The 21321-nt window shown below is 41.8% G+C and overlaps 1 protein-coding gene across 1 annotated transcript in view; it reads right to left on the reverse strand.

Annotated features, from left to right (window-relative positions):
* Positions 1-21321, reverse strand: part of LOC122815091 (RNA helicase Mov10l1-like) — a 1410002-nt gene that overhangs the window by 631435 nt on the left and 757246 nt on the right. Inside the window, exon 10 of the mRNA XM_044087332.1 lies at positions 798-975. Coding sequence (XP_043943267.1) covers positions 798-975 — 178 coding nt within the window. The remainder of the gene's footprint in view (positions 1-797; positions 976-21321) is intronic.

Consider the following 21321-nt stretch of genomic DNA (forward strand, 5'->3'; position numbering starts at 1 on the left):
AGACAAAGCAGCAAAACCCACCAAAGCAGCAGAAAATTCTTAAGGAAGCCCTAGGTCTGGACTTCCATGGCCCATCTCCTTTAGCCTGCCTTGCTTGTGATACTACAGAAGCCCAATTTCTAGTCTTTCTACTACTTACTGCAGTTCTTGAGCTTTTACCTCAAAGACAGAGATCAGGTGAATGAATCAACAGTGGCAACAACCTCATACGCTCACTTTTGGGCAAAGCTGGCTGCATCTGGAGTTAGATTTGGTATAATGGTTACAGCATTTACCTCACAAACACAAGGTACGGGGCTTGATTCTTACCTTTAGAAGGGAAATTCATAAGCTTTAAATGGCCCACCAGGGCAAGTAGCCTAGTACTTGCCTATGAACTTGTATGGTCCTGAGGTGTGATTCAATAACTTCAGCAACACCTAAAGGGTTTATGATTCTCAGACATTAAATGCAGGCGTTTAAAAGGAAACTGATAAGAGAAAATGTGAACTATATTATCAAGTGGTAAGACGTCTGGATGGTCATAGATGCACAATGTGGGCAAACAGTACACACCCTGGAATGGCACAGGATACTGATAGCCAACACAAAGGTTAAGCCCAGTTCATAGGGTCACTCAAAGCAAAATTTAGTTTACACACTGAAATAAATTACCTCTACAAATCTGCCGAGAAGTTTAAAAACAAAGGCATGTTAAATAGTACTGTGAATTCTGTACTGCTGGAGTTCTACTGTGAAGAAAACTGCAGCAGGCATACTATAAAATATACATAAAACCGATTAACAGAGTAACTTACCTATGTACAGAGAAGGTCTGCATTCAGATATACCAGGTACCTCCAGCACCAACAGATCCCCATTCTTTTTAAGAATTACTGCACTCATGGAAAAATCGTTCAACTCATTCTCTACCTGGACATCTTCTAACCAGAGTAAAGTAGAAAAACGCTTTTTGTAGTTCTCCATGTTTAAACTCTAAAGAAATTAATGAAAAAAAAATCAATAACAAGTAAACAGTTGCTGCTGTGTACATTAATGGCAAACACCTAACAAACCAAACAAAATGTAATGCTAGCTCAAGGTAAGAATGTTATCTGCAGAACAGACAGTTAAACATGTTTATAAATAACTGGACCAAACTACAAACAGAACCTACACTAGCTTGTCTGACTAATGTATGTACCCAAGAAGCTGTTAGTCCAGCAAGAAGAAAAAATTAATTACAAGACTTTTGATGAGCTCTTCTGGAAAAGATGCTGAAGGTACAAGATAACAACTGAAAAGACGGTAAAGTACAAAGTCAAAAAAGTGAGGATATAAACAGATTACGGAGGCTAAAAACAGTGCTGTGAAGTGTTACGTCATTAATGGCAAATATGAAGTGGAACTGGAAGGGAAAGGAACTACATACAGTACAACACATTTATCCCATAGCAAGAAGAAGCTTTTTAAGTCTGCCCTTTGAGTCATGCATTCCCAGTCTCACTGGAATTTCACACTTCATAACACCTGCACAGTTCCTTCATAACACCTGCACAGTTCCTTCATAACACCTGCACAGTTCCTAACTACAATGTTTTCGCCTGATCTAAGTTCCTGAAAATGCAGTTTTGCAACCTGCCTATAAACAAAATGCACATATCTTGATTACTGTAAAAGTTACAAAGGAAGTTAAATATTAAAGCTGTTCTGCACACACTCATTCATAATGGCGGTATTTACATGCCAGCAGACATAATGGCGATTTTGTACTGAACATGTACAAGAGAATATACACTTCATAACAGACTCCTCCTATCACTCTGACATAATGGTGATTTTGTACGGAACATGTACAAGAGAATATACACTCTTCATAACAGACTCCTCCTATCACTCTGACATAATGGTGATTTTGTACGGAACATGTACAAGAGAATATACACTCTTCATAACAGACTCCTCCTATCACTCTGACATAATGGTGATTTTGTACGGAACATGTACAAGAGAATATACACTCTTCATAACAGACTCCTCCTATCACTCTGACATAATGGTGGTTTTGTACTGAACACGTACAAGAGAATATACACTCTTCATAACAGACTCCTCCTATCACTCTGACATAATGGTGATTTTGTACGGAACATGTACAAGAGAATATACACTCTTCATAACAGACTCCTCCTATCACTCTGACATAATGGTGATTTTGTACGGAACATGTACAACAGAATATACACTCTTCATAACAGACTCCTCCTATCACTCTGACATAATGGTGATTTTGTACTGAACATGTACAAGAGAATATACACTCTTCATAACACAGACTCCTCCTATCACTCTGACTTTTGCTTGTGTAGATATAAGCTTTAATTTGCTGCAAAGCAATTTTGTAGGTGTCACTGCATTTTACGTATTTGAATAATTATGATTTGTAAGCATACCTGAATATCTAACAGACAAATTAAATATCAGTAAAGAAATGTTGGTTTGACATCAGCTATCAGTGTAATTTTGTCAGTATTGTGGATGCTTTGATACCAAGGAGTACCATATAAACACCACCTGGGTCAAATTATTAACGATCCACACATGTTTCAGGAAAATAAAGTTTCTCAGGTACAGAGTACCCAGTTTGTCTTGGGAGCCATTTCTGACCTCTTCACTGACTGGACATGTGAAATGCTGTTCCACAATGTGTCCAAGTAGACATTCATTCATTTAATGTTTGTTGACCGGGAAAGCATTGCCCACAATAATTAAAGAAATTATATAAATGCATACATCGTTGCAAAACGAGCATAAATATCTGTAACATTGTAGTAGCTACACAGAAGATATTAGTAACAGCGTTTTTCCAACATTACAGTTTGCTTCCATTTGATACTAGAAAGCACCTCAAACTGCTTGGGTCAGCATCCATTCCTGACCAGTGTGTCAAGTTACCTGTCAAATTATGGTACACAATGCTAGAGTGGACAGTGCCGGATACATTTGTACAAGTACAATATTCCTGCATATTTTATTACTAAAACACTGCAAATCAAACAGGTACGCATCACTTATAACTAAACATTTTTTCCAACATTATGCAAGCTTTCAAGTAATACCAGTATCAAATCAAAGAATCATAAAAGTCTCAGTCAAGTTATTAACAGAAAACATTCATAATGTGACTTTCTCCTCAGTGACCACTGCATTTAGGGCAGAGACAGTTCCGGCCTCATGTACAGACTTGGTTGGTCAGTATCAGTGACAACCCCATTTAGGGCAGAGACCATTCCTGCCTCATGTGCAGACGTGGTTGTTCAGTATCAGTGACAACCCCCCCCCCCCCCATTTAGGGCAGAGGCCATTCCTGCCTCATGTGCAGACTTGGTTGGTCAGTATCAGTGACAACCCCCCATTTAGGGCAGAGGCCATTCCTGCCTCATGTATAGACTTGGTTGGTCAGTATCACTGACAACCCCATTAAGGGCAGAGGCCATTCCTGCCTCATGTGCAGACTTGGTTGGTCAGTAGCTTTAATATTCTTTGTGTGGACTGTTGTTGCAGTCGTGTAGCCATATGATTTCTAAGATGCAAGCCTAGTTTGGATCCTTATGTTTTAAGGATTGTGTGCCTTTTAGGACCATAGGAGATTACTAGGCTAATGGCCCCAGGGCCTTTACAAGCCTAGCCAATTTCACCTCATATTCCCAAGGGTGCCTGGTTCAAGCAGACACTAAAAATCAGCACCTACTGCCCCTGTCCAAGAGGGAAACAGGTTGAACCCCTGGGGTGAATTTCTGGTTACCCATCCAATTGACCAAATTACATTTAAAAAGGGCCAATGAGGGGCTTTGTTTAGCATGAAGAGGAAGCTTGAGGGATCACAGCAAAGAAGCTGCTGCACTTGTTTAGGGGAGAAGCAAAAAAGATTGCAGCAAGGCTGGCCCAAATGACTGAAAATCATTTCCGTCACTTTTTTGAGGGGCCACTCATAAGGTAGTAAAATGGACCTGCTCAGTTTGTCTGCTATCACACTGGACTTCCCTGGAATATGCATCGTTATTAGAAAATGGTTGAAATATCACCCACTGTCACATTCTGAGGGCTTCTCGACACAGGGGATAAGATCTGGTTCCCCCCTTTCTTGTTGATGTACCAGACTACTGACATGTCAGTCTGGACTGGAACTATCCCAACAGGAAGTGTGTGTCCTGGAATGCCTGCAATGCTAAGAACACTGCTCTCATCTCCAAAACACTGATATGCAGATTGGCCTCTACAGGGGACTAAGTGCCGTGGACTGTTTTCCCCAGGAAGTGCCCCCCTCAATGCATCTGTGGTCACTATGGACTTGGGCTGAGGGAGAATGAAAGGATGACCTTGCAACAGCAGTTCTGACTGCATCCACCATGAAAGGCATTGTTTGCATACCTGGGTTATTCTCATCTTCGCAGACATGGACTGAGAAGGCAATGAGCATTGTGTTTCTAGCATCCATTGCAGAATTCTCATGTGGAATCTTTCATTGTGTTTCTAGCATCCATTGTAGAATTCTCATGTGGAATCTTTCATTGCGTTTCTAGCATCCATTGTAGAATGCTCATGTGGAATCTTGCACTGCATTGCTAGCATCCACTGTAGAATGCTCATGTGTAATCTTGCTATGGCGACTAAAATTATTGCAGCTGACACTGATCCCAGAGCTTGCAGAATCAAATCAGGCTGAAATTCTGGTACTGCAAATTACTTTCCTCACCTGCTTCTTTATCGTCTGCACTCTTGCAGGAAGAGAAGCTGCCATAGACACTGTGCTGAACACTGTCCCTATGAATTCTAATGTCTGGGTTGATTGCAGATGAGACTGGTAATAATTTATGGTTATTCCAAGAGACTAACAGATTTGTAACACCTGATCCTGAGCTATCAGTCAACGCATGGTCGGGGCAGTAATGAGCCAGTTGTCTATGGAAACACCTGGAATCCTTGCAGGCTTAAGTGAGCCGCTACCACTGTCATATATTTGGTAAACATCCTGGGGGCTGTGGTAAGGCCAAAGGGCAGTGCTCTGAACTGGTAGACAGTGGCTCACAGACAGAAATGCAACTACCTTCTGGACTGTCCATCTTTATGTGATAGTATGCCTCCTGAAGGTTTATAGAGCACATCCAGTCGCCCTTGCCCAGAATGGGCAGAATGGACTGAACCGTGACCATCTGGAACTGTGCATGTCGAACACATTTGTTGATGACACTGAAATCCAAAATAGGTCTCCAGTCCCTTATTTTCTTTGACACTAAAAAGAACCTTGAGTAAGTGTCGGATCTTACCTGGTCTGGTGGGACCTCTTGGGTGAGTCTTTCTAGCAGCTTTCGAATTTCTCGTGCTGCTGCTTTCCTCTGACTGGCTGGAACATCGGGAATTTTCCTGGACAATGAAGGAGGTAAGGCAGAGAGAATTATATAACCTCTGGAAATAATTCTCTGCACCCAACTGTCTTCTGTAATACTTAGCCAAGCCCTCTGGTCCGGAGGTAAGGGACTCCAGACTGCCTTCAGAGGTAGGCAATCAGGCCTCCATTCAGGAGCACTGAAAGGGTCCATCAAAAAAGGAATCTGCAACCCCCCAGTTTTGCAGGCCTTCTCTGCCACTGGGGCATCGTCTTCCATTATCACTACCACTCTGCCTTTGGGGGAGCTAACTTTGTGTGCACCCTGGAAAGGACCCGGAGACTTTTTAAACCACATTTTTCGACCTCCCCTTTGACTCCTGGAAAATGTCCTTTGAGGGGTCAAAAAACACACACCCACTGCAGAGAGGGTCTTTCTATCTTTCTCACACCTGGAGAGAGTGTGTCCTTTACTGTGGGGCCAAACAAAGTGCTGTAAAAGGGAGCATTGAAGAATGATGACTTGAAGGGCTCCGCAAAATCATACAGGCATATCCAGACATGCCTCCTGATGGAAATGCCAGAAACCTGCAGCATGCAAGATAAGCCTCATGGACGAAATGGATATAGCCTGTAGGGCAGCCAACTGAGAAACTAAGATTGAGCCTCAGAAGTTCCAGTTCCAGAAAGATTTGGATAACTCTAATCAAATCTCTTTGTAGCCTAGTGAAATGTGCTCAGTAGTTCAGCGATTTAACTGCAAAAGTCGCTGAAGCATAAACACGCTTGCCAAATCTGTATCACCTTTAACTCTCTATTAGGAGGATGGACACAGTCTGTTCAGCGAGTTCCTTTTTTGTAGACGCCACCACAACCATGGCATCTACTGGGATCCCAATATTCCCGGCCTAATGGTGGAGCCAGAATCCTGTCTGGTCTCTTGGGGATTGGCACAATTGTATCAGGTTCCTTCCACATCCACTTGGAGATCATATCAATAAGCTCATCTGCCAGCAGATTAACCCAGGAGGAAGAAGGGACCAGTACCAAATGCTTCCAGAAAGACAGATTCTTCAGGAGAAGGGGTAGACTGGAAGCTTTGGGCTGGCTGTCCCTGTGGAGCAGAATATTGAGGATGACAGTACAAAGTCATCCAGGAAGTAGAGGTGGATCCAAGGAGGAAGGACCTGTCTGACCTGCCGGAGCACAGACACACTTCACTACCTCAAAGTCAGACCACTCTGGGGAGAAGGAAGCTAACGGATCTGAAAAAGCAAGTTTCTAGCCGATCAATTCCCTCTGCCCCAAGAGGGATTCACCAGAGGCAGAAGTTGGAGCCAAGCTGTCCAGTGCTGAATCTCCAAGAGGAAGAGATGGTTCCAAAACCTCAAAGAAGAGCTCATCCTCTCAGATCCAACAGAGAAGCTCTGGCTTCGAGAGTTATCCAGCTCCAAGGATATCGGAGTTGTTGCACTCAGCAATCATCAGATCTAAAGACAGTGTTCTCTTTTGATCCAAACCAGATGGAACAGGAAGGCTAGGATCAAAGGGCGCTAAAACCACAGGTTGAATTAGAGAAAGAACTGTTATTGGAGTGGCAGATGGACTTTATGACCCGAACAGGTATGAACAGTGAGAATTCTCTTCTGAATTTGCTCAGTGAGAAATTTCCTCTTCATCCTTCTCCACATCCGCTTCCGTGAGACTTTGGAGGAACAAGAGGATACCAGGGACGGCAATTTTGAATGCGTCACTAAGAAAGGGCACCCTGAAGGAACCCGATCCAGACATGGTGAATATGCAGTTCTTGGTAAAGGCTTTGGATCCCAATATGTAGGATCCAAAATATGCTTGACCAGATCTGAGGATGTAGGATTCAAAGCATGTGTCTGGTCAAATCCGATGATGGTCATATCAGATGTAGCTTTGGGTACAATCTTTCCTTCTTTCTCCTTGGTTCAGAAGAAATAGAGGTTGCAGAATCTAAGGACCTAGACCTTTTTGATGGGTCTTTAGATTCATGTCTGAGGGACTGAACCCTAGCAACAGCTTCAGAAATGGGAGATGGCAGTAATCCCTTCAAAATTGGCTTATTTTTCCTGTCAGCTAAAGCTCGGGGGGTTGACCACATGACAAATACTACAGTCTGGTTGCAGGTGTTCTGGTCAAAACCATAGAACAAAAAGGGAGTAGGCACCTGACAGACAACTTGTACCCACACATCACATTTTTAAAAACCTGCTAGACCCTTCTTAAAACAGAGGCATTAAAGTAATTTTTTTTTGGTAGAAAGGGAATATAAAAATAAAAACACCAGTAATGGTACTTAAGAGCTACAAAAAAGAACTTGCAGAAAAAGTAGAAGACAACTACAGAAATTACACAGTGTGTAAAGAAGGCAAAGGGAATATGATGCGTCTACCACTGGTAACTACAGAACTTACACAGTGTGTAAAGAAGGCAAAGGGAATATGATGAGTCTACCACTGGTAACTACAGAACTTACACAGTGTGTAAAGAAGGCAAAGGGAATATGATGCGTCTACCACTGGTAACTACAGAACGTACACAGTGTGTAAGGAAGGCAAAGGGAATATGACAGGTCTACCACTGGTAACTACAGAACTTACACAGTGTGTAAAGAAGGCAAAGGGAATATGATGCGTCTACCACTGGTAACTACAGAACTTACACAGTGTGTAAAGGCGGCAAAGGGAATATGATGCGTCTACCACTGGTAACTACAGAACTTACACAGTGTGTAAAGAAGGCAAAGGGAATATGATGCGTCTACCACTGGTAACTACAGAACTTACACAGTGTGTAAAGAAGGCAAAGGGAATATGATGCGTCTACCACTGGTAACTACAGAACTTACACAGTGTGTAAAGAAGGCAAAGGGAATATGATGCATCTACCACTGGTAACTACAGAACTTACACAATGTGTAAAGAAGGCAAAGGGAATATGATGCGTCTACCGCTGGTAACTACAGAACTTACACAATGTGTAAAGAAGGCAAAGGGAATATGATGCGTCTACCACTGGTAACTACAGAACTTACACAATGTGTAAAGAAGGCAAAGGGAATATGATGCGTCTACCACTGGTAACTACAGAACTTACACAGTGTGTAAAGAAGGCAAAGGGAATATGATGCGTCTACCACTGGTAACTACAGAACTTACACAGTGTGTAAAGAAGGCAAAGGGAATATGATGTGTCTACCACTGGTAACTACAGAACTTACACAGTGTGTAAAGAAGGCAAAGGGAATATGATAGGTCTACCACTGGTAACTACAGAACTTACACAGTGTGTAAAGAAGGCAAAGGGAATATGATACGTCTACCACTGGTAACTACAGAACTTACACAGTGTGTAAAGAAGGCAAAGAGAACATGATACGTCTACCACTGGTAACTACAGAACTTACACAATGTGTAAAGAAGGCAAAAAGAACATGATACGTCTACCACTGGTAGCTACAGAACTTACACAATGTGTAAAGAAGGCAAAGGGAATATGATGTGTCTACCACTGGTAACTACAGAACTTACACAGTGTGTAAAGAAGGCAAAGGGAATATGATGCGTCTACCACTGGTAACTACAGAACTTACACAGTGTGTAAAGAAGGCAAAGGGAATATGATGCGTCTACCACTGGTAACTACAGAACTTACACAGTGTGTAAAGAAGGCAAAGGGAATATGATGCGTCTACCACTGGTAACTACAGAACTTACACAGTGTGTAAAGAAGGCAAAGGGAATATGATCGTCTACCACTGGTAACTACAGAACTTACACAGTGTGTAAAGAAGGCAAAGGGAATATGATCGTCTACCACTGGTAACTACAGAACTTACACAGTGTGTAAAGAAGGCAAAGGGAATATGATCGTCTACCACTGGTAACTACAGAACTTACACAGTGTGTAAAGAAGGCAAAGGGAATATGATGCGTCTACCACTGGTAACTACAGGACTTGCACAGTGTGTAAAGAAGGCAAAGGGAATATGATGCGTCTACCACTGGTAACTACAGAACTTACACAGTGTGTAAGGAAGGCAAAGGGAATATGATCGTCTACCACTGGTAACTACAGAACTTACACAGTGTGTACAGAAGGCAAAGGGAATATGATGCGTCTACCACTGGTAACTACAGAACTTACACAGTGTGTAAAGAAGGCAAAGGGAATATGATGCGTCTACCACTGGTAACTACAGAACTTACACAGTGTGTAAAGAAGGCAAAGGGAATATGATCGTCTACCACTGGTAACTACAGAACTTACACAGTGTGTAAAGAAGGCAAAGGGAATATGATCGTCTACCACTGGTAACTACAGAACTTACACAGTGTGTAAAGAAGGCAAAGGGAATATGATCGTCTACCACTGGTAACTACAGAACTTACACAGTGTGTAAAGAAGGCAAAGGGAATATGATCGTCTACCACTGGTAACTACAGAACTTACACAGTGTGTAAAGAAGGCAAAGGGAATATGATCGTCTACCACTGGTAACTACAGAACTTACACAGTGTGTAAAGAAGGCAAAGGGAATATGATCGTCTACCACTGGTAACTACAGAACTTACACAGTGTGTAAAGAAGGCAAAGGGAATATGATGCGTCTACCACTGGTAACTACAGAACTTACACAGTGTGTAAAGAAGGCAAAGGGAATATGATCGTCTACCACTGGTAACTACAGAACTTACACAGTGTGTAAAGAAGGCAAAGGGAATATGATGCGTCTACCACTGGTAACTACAGAACTTACACAGTGTGTAAAGAAGGCAAAGGGAATATGATCGTCTACCACTGGTAACTACAGAACTTACACAGTGTGTAAAGAAGGCAAAGGGAATATGATCGTCTACCACTGGTAACTACAGAACTTACACAGTGTGTAAAGAAGGCAAAGGGAATATGATCGTCTACCACTGGTAACTACAGAACTTACACAGTGTGTAAAGAAGGCAAAGGGAATATGATGCGTCTACCACTGGTAACTACAGAACGTACACTGTGTAAAGAAGGCAAAGGGAACATAATGCGTCTACCACTGGTAACTACAGAACTTACACAGTGTGTAAAGAAGGCAAAGGGAACATGATCGTCTACCACTGGTAACTACAGAACTTACACAGTGTGTAAAGAAGGCAAAGGGAATATGATCGTCTACCACTGGTAACTACAGAACTTACACAGTGTGTAAAGAAGGCAAAGGGAATATGATGCGTCTACCACTGGTAACTACAGAACTTACACAGTGTGTAAAGAAGGCAAAGGGAATACGATCGTCTACCACTGGTAACTACAGAACTTACACAGTGTGTAAAGAAGGCAAAGGTAATATGATCGTCTACCACTGGTAACTACAGAACTTACACAGTGTGTAAAGAAGGCAAAGGGAATATGATGCGTCTACCACTGGTAACTACAGAACTTACACAGTGTGTAAAGAAGGCAAAGGGAATATGATGCGTCTACCACTGGTAACTACAGAACTTACACAGTGTGTAAAGAAGGCAAAGGGAATATGATGCGTCTACCACTGGTAACTACAGAACTTACACAGTGTGTAAAGAAGGCAAAGGGAATATGATACGTCTACCACTGGTAACTACAGAACTTACACAGTGTGTAAAGAAGGCAAAGGGAATATGATGCGTCTACCACTGGTAACTACAGAACTTACACAGTGTGTAAAGAAGGCAAAGGGAATATGATGCGTCTACCACTGGTAACTACAGAACTTACACAGTGTGTAAAGAAGGCAAAGGGAATATGATGCGTCTACCACTGGTAACTACAGAACTTACACAGTGTGTAAAGAAGGCAAAGGGAATATGATACGTCTACCACTGGTAACTACAGAACTTACACAGTGTGTAAAGAAGGCAAAGGGAATATGATCAGCCTACCACTGGTAACTACAGAACTTACACAGTGTGTAAAGAAGGCAAAGGGAATATGATGCGTCTACCACTGGTAACTACAGAACTTACACAGTGTGTAAAGAAGGCAAAGGGAATATGATGCGTCTACCACTGGTAACTACAGAACTTACACAGTGTGTAAAGAAGGCAAAGGGAATATGATCGTCTACCACTGGTAACTACAGAACTTACACAGTGTGTAAAGAAGGCAAAGGGAATATGATGCGTGTACCACTGGTAACTACAGAACTTACACAGTGTGTGTAAAGAAGGCAAAGGGAATATGATGCGTCTACCACTGGTAACTACAGAACTTACACAGTGTGTAAAGAAGGCAAAGGGAATATGATGCGTCTACCACTGGTAACTACAGAACTTACACAGTGTGTAAAGAAGGCAAAGGGAATATGATGCGTCTACCACTGGTAACTACAGAACTTACACAGTGTGTAAAGAAGGCAAAGGGAATATGATGCGTCTACCACTGGTAACTACAGAACTTACACAGTGTGTAAAGAAGGCAAAGGGAATATGATGCGTCTGCCACTGGTAACTACAGAACTTACACAGTGTGTAAAGAAGGCAAAGGGAATATGATGCGTCTACCACTGGTAACTACAGAACTTACACAGTGTGTAAAGAAGGCAAAGGGAATATGATCGTCTACCACTGGTAACTACAGAACTTACACAGTGTGTAAAGAAGGCAAAGGGAATATGATCGTCTACCACTGGTAACTACAGAACTTACACAGTGTGTAAAGAAGGCAAAGGGAATATGATGCGTCTACCACTGGTAACTACAGAACTTACACAGTGTGTAAAGAAGGCAAAGGGAATATGATCGTCTACCACTGGTAACTACAGAACTTACACAGTGTGTAAAGAAGGCAAAGGGAATATGATCGTCTACCACTGGTAACTACAGAACTTACACAGTGTGTAAAGAAGGCAAAGGGAATATGATCGTCTACCACTGGTAACTACAGAACTTACACAGTGTGTAAAGAAGGCAAAGGGAATATGATGCGTCTACCACTGGTAACTACAGAACTTACACAGTGTGTAAAGAAGGCAAAGGGAATATGATGCGTCTACCACTGGTAACTACAGAACTTACACAGTGTGTAAAGAAGGCAAAGGGAATATGATGCGTCTACCACTGGTAACTACAGAACTTACACAGTGTGTAAAGAAGGCAAAGGGAATATGATGCGTCTACCACTGGTAACTACAGAACTTACACAGTGTGTAAAGAAGGCAAAGGGAATATGATCGTCTACCACTGGTAACTACAGAACTTACACAGTGTGTAAAGAAGGCAAAGGGAATATGATCGTCTACCACTGGTAACTACAGAACTTACACAGTGTGTAAAGAAGGCAAAGGGAATATGATCGTCTACCACTGGTAACTACAGAACTTACACAGTGTGTAAAGAAGGCAAAGGGAATATGAGTCTACCACTGGTAACTACAGAACTTACACAGTGTGTAAAGAAGGCAAAGGGAATATGATGCGTCTACCACTGGTAACTACAGAACTTACACAGTGTGTAAAGAAGGCAAAGGGAATATGATGCGTCTACCACTGGTAACTACAGAACTTACACAGTGTGTAAAGAAGGCAAAGGGAATATGACAGGTCTACCACTGGTAACTACAGAACTTACACAGTGTGTAAAGAAGGCAAAGGGAATATGATACGTCTACCACTGGTAACTACAGAACTTACACAGTGTGTAAAGAAGGCAAAGGGAATATGATGCGTCTACCACTGGTAACTACAGAACTTACACAGTGTGTAAAGAAGGCAAAGGGAATACGATACGTCTACCACTGGTAACTACAGAACTTACACAGTGTGTAAAGAAGGCAAAGGGAATATGATGCGTCTACCACTGGTAACTACAGAACTTACACAGTGTGTAAAGAAGGCAAAGGGAATATGATACGTCTACCACTGGTAACTACAGAACTTACACAGTGTGTAAAGAAGGCAAAGGGAATATGATACGTCTACCACTGGTAACTACAGAACTTACACAATGTGTAAAGAAGGCAAAGGGAATATGATGCGTCTACCACTGGTAACTACAGAACTTACACAGTGTGTAAAGAAGGCAAAGGGAATATGATGCGTCTACCACTGGTAACTACAGAACTTACACAGTGTGTAAAGAAGGCAAAGGGAACATGATACGTCTACCACTGGTAACTACAGAACTTACACAGTGTGTAAAGAAGGCAAAGGGAATATGATGCGTCTACCACTGGTAACTACAGAACTTACACAGTGTGTAAAGAAGGCAAAGGGAATATGATGCGTCTACCACTGGTAACTACAGAACTTACACAGTGTGTAAAGAAGGCAAAGGGAATATGATGCGTCTACCACTGGTAACTACAGAACTTACACAGTGTGTAAAGAAGGCAAAGGGAATATGATAGGTCTACCACTGGTAACTACAGAACTTACACAGTGTGTAAAGAAGGCAAAGGTAATATGATGCGTCTACCACTGGTAACTACAGAACTTACACAGTGTGTAAAGAAGGCAAAGGGAATATGATACGTCTACCACTGGTAACTACAGAACTTACACAGTGTGTAAAGAAGGCAAAGGGAATATGATGCGTCTACCACTGGTAACTACAGAACTTACACAATGTGTAAAGAAGGCAAAGGGAATATGATGCGTCTACCACTGGTAACTACAGAACTTACACAGTGTGTAAAGAAGGCAAAGGGAATATGATGTGTCTACCACTGGTAACTACAGAACTTACACAGTGTGTAAAGAAGGCAAAGGGAATATGATGCGTCTACCACTGGTAACTACAGAACTTACACAGTGTGTAAAGAAGGCAAAGGGAATATGATACGTCTACCACTGGTAACTACAGAACTTACACAGTGTGTAAAGAAGGCAAAGGGAATATGATCGTCTACCACTGGTAACTACAGAACTTACACAGTGTGTAAAGAAGGCAAAGGGAATATGATCGTCTACCACTGGTAACTACAGAACTTACACAGTGTGTAAAGAAGGCAAAGGGAATATGATCGTCTACCACTGGTAACTACAGAACTTACACAGTGTGTAAAGAAGGCAAAGGGAATATGATCGTCTACCACTGGTAACTACAGAACTTACACAGTGTGTAAAGAAGGCAAAGGGAATATGATCGTCTACCACTGGTAACTACAGAACTTACACAGTGTGTAAAGAAGGCAAAGGGAATATGATCGTCTACCACTGGTAACTACAGAACTTACACAGTGTGTAAAGAAGGCAAAGGGAATATGATGCGTCTACCACTGGTAACTACAGAACTTACACAGTGTGTAAAGAAGGCAAAGGGAATATGATGTGTCTACCACTGGTAACTACAGAACTTACACAGTGTGTAAAGAAAGCAAAGGGAATATGATGCGTCTACCACTGGTAACTACAGAACTTACACAGTGTGTAAAGAAGGCAAAGGGAATATGATGCGTCTACCACTGGTAACTACAGAACTTACACAGTGTGTAAAGAAGGCAAAGGGAATATGATGTGTCTACCACTGGTAACTACAGAACTTACACAGTGTGTAAAGAAGGCAAAGGGAATATGATGCGTCTACCACTGGTAACTACAGAACTTACACAGTGTGTAAAGAAGGCAAAGGGAATATGATGCGTCTACCACTGGTAACTACAGAACTTACACAGTGTGTAAAGAAGGCAAAGGGAATATGATCGTCTACCACTGGTAACTACAGAACTTACACAGTGTGTAAAGAAGGCAAAGGGAATATGATGCGTCTACCACTGGTAACTACAGAACTTACACAGTGTGTAAAGAAGGCAAAGGGAATATGATCGTCTACCACTGGTAACTACAGAACTTACACAGTGTGTAAAGAAGGCAAAGGGAATATGATCGTCTACCACTGGTAACTACAGAACTTACACTGTGTGTTAAGAAAGCATTGGGAATATGATTGCTCTACCACTGGTAACTACAGAACTTACACAGTGTGTAAAGAAGGCAAAGGGAATATGATGCGTCTACCACTGGTAACTACAGAACTTACACAGTGTGTAAAGAAGGCAAAGGGAATATGATACGTCTACCACTGGTAACTACAGAACTTACACAGTGTGTAAAGAAGGCAAAGGGAATATGATGCGTCTACCACTGGTAACTACAGAACTTACACAATGTGTAAAGAAGGCAAAGGGAATATGATGCGTCTACCACTGGTAACTACAGAACTTACACAGTGTGTAAAGAAGGCAAAGGGAATATGATGCGTCTACCACTGGTAACTACAGAACTTACACAATGTGTAAAGAAGGCAAAGGGAATATGATAGGTCTACCACTGGTAACTACAGAACTTACACAATGTGTAAAGAAGGCAAAGGGAATATGATGCGTCTACCACTGGTAACTACAGAACTTACACAGTGTGTAAAGAAGGCAAAGGGAATATGATGCGTCTACCACTGGTAACTACAGAACTTACACAGTGTGTAAAGAAGGCAAAGGGAATATGATGCGTCTACCACTGGTAACTACAGAACTTACACAGTGTGTAAAGAAGGCAAAGGGAATATGATGCGTCTACCACTGGTAACTACAGAACTTACACAGTGTGTAAAGAAGGCAAAGGGAATATGATACGTCTACCACTGGTAACTACAGAACTTACACAGTGTGTAAAGAAGGCAAAGGGAATATGATGCGTCTACCACTGGTAACTACAGAACTTACACAGTGTGTAAAGAAGGCAAAGGGAATATGATGCGTCTACCACTGGTAACTACAGAACTTACACAGTGTGTAAAGAAGGCAAAGGGAATATGATGCGTCTACCACTGGTAACTACAGAACTTACACAGTGTGTAAAGAAGGCAAAGGGAATATGATGCGTCTACCACTGGTAACTACAGAACTTACACAGTGTGTAAAGAAGGCAAAGGGAATATGATACGTCTACCACTGGTAACTACAGAACTTACACAGTGTGTAAAGAAGGCAAAGGGAATATGATGCGTCTACCACTGGTAACTACAGAACTTACACAGTGTGTAAAGAAGGCAAAGGGAATATGATGCGTCTACCACTGGTAACTACAGAACTTACACAGTGTGTAAAGAAGGCAAAGGGAATATGATCGTCTACCACTGGTAACTACAGAACTTACACAGTGTGTAAAGAAGGCAAAGGGAATATGATCGTCTACCACTGGTAACTACAGAACTTACACAGTGTGTAAAGAAGGCAAAGGGAATATGATGCGTCTACCACTGGTAACTACAGAACTTACACAGTGTGTAAAGAAGGCAAAGGGAATATGATGCGTCTACCACTGGTAACTACAGAACTTACACAGTGTGTAAAGAAGGCAAAGGGAATATGATGCGTCTACCACTGGTAACTACAGAACTTACACAATGTGTAAAGAAGGCAAAGGGAATATGATACGTCTACCACTGGTAACTACAGAACGTACACAGTGTGTAAAGAAAGCAAAGGGAATATGATGCGTCTACCACTGGTAACTACAGAACTTACACAGTGTGTAAAGAAGGCAAAGGGAATATGATACGTCTACCACTGGTAACTACAGAACTTACACAGTGTGTAAAGAAGGCAAAGGGAATATGATGCGTCTACCACTGGTAACTACAGAACTTACACAGTGTGTAAAGAAGGCAAAGGGAATATGATAGGTCTACCACTGGTAACTACAGAACTTACACAGTGTGTAAAGAAGGCAAAGGGAATATGATGCGTCTACCACTGGTAACTACAGAACTTACACAGTGTGTAAAGAAGGCAAAGGGAATATGATAGGTCTACCACTGGTAACTACAGAACTTACACAGTGTGTAAAGAAGGCAAAGGGAATATGATGCGTCTACCACTGGTAACTACAGAACTTACACAGTGTGTAAAGAAGGCAAAGGGAATATGATCGTCTACCACTGGTAACTACAGAACTTACACAGTGTGTAAAGAAGGCAAAGGGAATATGATCGTCTACCACTGGTAACTACAGAACTTACACAGTGTGTAAAGAAGGCAAAGGGAATATGATGCGTCTACCACTGGTAACTACAGAACTTACACAGTGTGTAAAGAAGGCAAAGGGAATATGATGCGTCTACCACTGGTAACTACAGAACTTACACAGTGTGTAAAGAAGGCAAAGGGAATATGATCGTCTACCACTGGTAACTACAGAACTTACACAGTGTGTAAAGAAGGCAAAGGGAATATGATCGTCTACCACTGGTAACTACAGAACTTACACAGTGTGTAAAGAAGGCAAAGGGAATATGATGCATCTACCACTGGTAACTACAGAACTTACACAGTGTGAAAAGAAGGCAAAGGGAATATGATCGTCTACCACTGGTAACTACAGAACTTACACAGTGTGTAAAGAAGGCAAAGGGAATATGATCGTCTACCACTGGTAACTACAGAACTTACACAGTGTGTAAAGAAGGCAAAGGGAATATGATCGTCTACAACTGGTAACTACAAAACTTACACAGTGTGTAAAGAAGGCAAAGGGAATATGATGCGTCTACCACTGGTAACTACAGAACTTACACAGTGTGTAAAGAAGGCAAAGGGAATATGATCGTCTACCACTGGTAACTACAGAACTTACACAGTGTGTAAAGAAGGCAAAGGGAATATGATGCGTCTACCACTGGTAACTACAGAACTTACACAGTGTGTAAAGAAGGCAAAGGGAATATGATCGTCTACCACTGGTAACTACAGAACTTACACAGTGTGTAAAGAAGGCAAAGGGAATATGATGCGTCTACCACTGGTAACTACAGAACTTACACAGTGTGTAAAGAAGGCAAAGGGAATATGATGCGTCTACCACTGGTAACTACAGAACTTACACAGTGTGTAAAGAAGGCAAAGGGAATATGATGAGTCTACCACTGGTAACTACAGAACTTACACAGTGTGTAAAGAAGGCAAAGGGAATATGATGCGTCTACCACTGGTAACTACAGAACTTACACAGTGTGTAAAGAAGGCAAAGGGAATATGATAGGTCTACCACTGGTAACTACAGAACTTACACAGTGTGTAAAGAAGGCAAAGGGAATATGATGCGTCTACCACTGGTAACTACAGAACTTACACAGTGTGTAAAGAAGGCAAAGGGAATATGATGCGTCTACCACTGGTAACTACAGAACTTACACAGTGTGTAAAGAAAGCAAAGGGAATACGATACGTCTACCACTGGTAACTACAGAACTTACACAGTGTGTAAAGAAGGCAAAGGGAATATGATGTGTCTACCACTGGTAACTACAGAACTTACACAGTGTGTAAAGAAGGCAAAGGGAATATGATACGTCTACCACTGGTAACTACAGAACTTACACAGTGTGTAAAGAAGGCAAAGGGAATATGATGCGTCTACCACTGGTAACTACAGAACTTACACAGTGTGTAAAGAAGGCAAAGGGAATATGATGCGTCTACCACTGGTAACTACAGAACTTACACAGTGTGTAAAGAAGGCAAAGGGAATATGATGCGTCTACCACTGGTAACTACAGAACTTACACAGTGTGTAAAGAAGGCAAAGGGAATATGATGCGTCTACCACTGGTAACTACAGAACTTACACAATGTGTAAAGAAGGCAAAGGGAATATGATGCGTCTACCACTGGTAACGACAGAACTTACACAATGTGTAAAGAAGGCAAAGGGAATATGATGCGTCTACCACTGGTAACTACAGAACGTACACAGTGTGTAAAGAATGCAAAGGGAATATAACAGGTCTACCACAACAGTAGAAAAAGTTCACAGCCACAATATAAAAACAGAAACAGCAGAAATGCCTTAAAAAGAAAAACGAAGATTAAAGGTGAAAGAAACAGTCGTTTACAGAAGAATGTAAGACAGAGATGTGAAAAATTAGCTTCAAGAACTGAAGGTGACCACGTCTAAACATTAAAGCAGCAAACGAGATCTGTTGGGTGTTAGGGGTGGTGCATTATGGGTACAGAAAGAACTCGAGAGTTCGTTGGTGGCCACGAGCTAGTAAAACGGCCAAGTCAGACCTGATGCCATTAGTTCAGGAAAGAATGAAAATGGACATCAGATCATTCATTCTCCTGCAAGAACCCTACCATAACAGCTCCCCTTGTAGTCACATGGACATCAGATCATTCATTCTCCTGCAAGAATCATACCATAACAGCTCCCGTTGTAGTCGCATGGACATCAGATCATTCATTCTCCTGCAAGAATTGTACCATAACAGCTCCTGCTGTAGTCGCATGGACATCAGATCATTCATTCTCCTGCAAGAATCGTACCAGAACAGCTCCCGTTGTAGTCGCATGGACATCAGATCATTCATTCTCCTGCAAGAACCGTATCATAACAGCTCCCGTTGTAGTCGCATGGACATCAGATCATTCATTCTCCTGCAAGAATCGTACCATAACAGCTCCCGTTGTAGTCGCATGGACATCAGATCATTCATTCTCCTGCAAGAATTGTACCATAACAGCTCCTGTTGTAGTCGCATGGACATCAGATCATTCATTCTCCTGCAAGAACCATACCATAACAGCTCCCGTTGTAGTCGCATGGACATCAGATCATTCATTCTCCTGCAAGAACCGTACCATAACAGCTCCCTTTGTAGTCGCATGGACATCAGATCATTCATTCTCCTGTAAGAACCGTACCATAACAGCTCCCTTTGTAGTCGCATGGCCATCAGATCATTCATTCTCCTGCAAGAACCGTACCATAACAGCTCCTGTTGTAGTCACATGGACATCAGATCATTCATTCTCCTGCAAGAATTGTACCATAACAGCTCTCTTTGTAGTCGCATGGACATCAGATCATTCATTCTCCTGCAAGAATCGTACCATAACAGCTCCATTTGTAGTCGCATGGACATCAGATCATTCATTCTCCTGCAAGAATTGTACCATAAATGCTCCCTTTGTAGTCGCACTAGGCAAGACAACCCGCAATACTCCACTGAAAATGAAATCCGCCCACTGTCAACTGAAGCACTCTATTACCTGGGCTCCCAAAAGGCATCCATCATGTCCAATGGCACTCCACACACCTTATTACAGCAGTGTAAATCTGGAAGAATGATCAAGATGCCGAATGTGCTTTAAGTTGCTGAGCTCCAAAATGGAACGGAAATCTCTTGTGTACTTCACAGCAAAGAAATGTCAATAAATTAAGTGTATATGCCTCTATTCAAGGTAAACAGACTCTGGGTACAGTAGAGAGGTAAGAGACGAGTGTTACTCCACATCTCTAGAGAATAACTTCCTGGGTCCCTTGGCAAAACTGTGTGCTCCTTTTAGGACAGACACCAACACATCTACAACTATGCCATTTGACACCAAACCAAAACCCCAAAGTATCTGGTTATGATTCTCTAATTTGTAAAAATCGTACATAATCTGCTTTCTACAAGCAGTCCAGAAGTGCAGTAAGAATAGACAACAGCACCTACACAATAGATCCCTCATAGAAAACATGACAGATTCAGAGAGATCAACATGGCCTAATGCTTGAAGGCCCTTCCTCATCCTATTCGGGGGTGGAGGACCACTTCTTGGGGGTAGTGGGTGGGGCACAACTAACAGAACTTCTACAATGGACACCACTTGTTTTCTCATCTGGAGATCTAATGTTTTGGAGAATGTGCCCAAGTAGGAAATCATACTGGAAGGAGACACCCACCACACCTCTAGCAGCCTACATCCTTGCATTCCACAGCACTTTCTTAGCAGTCAACTGAAAAAGGACAACATAAACCGAAGGAAGTAATTTGTGAACAATAAAAGCTATTAAAACTGTACAAATACGTGTCATCATTTACTATTCTTTACGGTGAAAAGTGCATTCACAGTCTCTCAAATACTATAATATACTAAATTGTTCACAAAAAACAAGAATTATATTTTTGGCTAAATTT

Source organism: Protopterus annectens, chromosome 11.part0 (genome assembly GCF_019279795.1).
Source record: "Protopterus annectens isolate FY-2018-M chromosome 11.part0, PAN1.0, whole genome shotgun sequence".
NCBI classification, from domain to species: Eukaryota; Metazoa; Chordata; order Ceratodontiformes; family Protopteridae; genus Protopterus; species Protopterus annectens.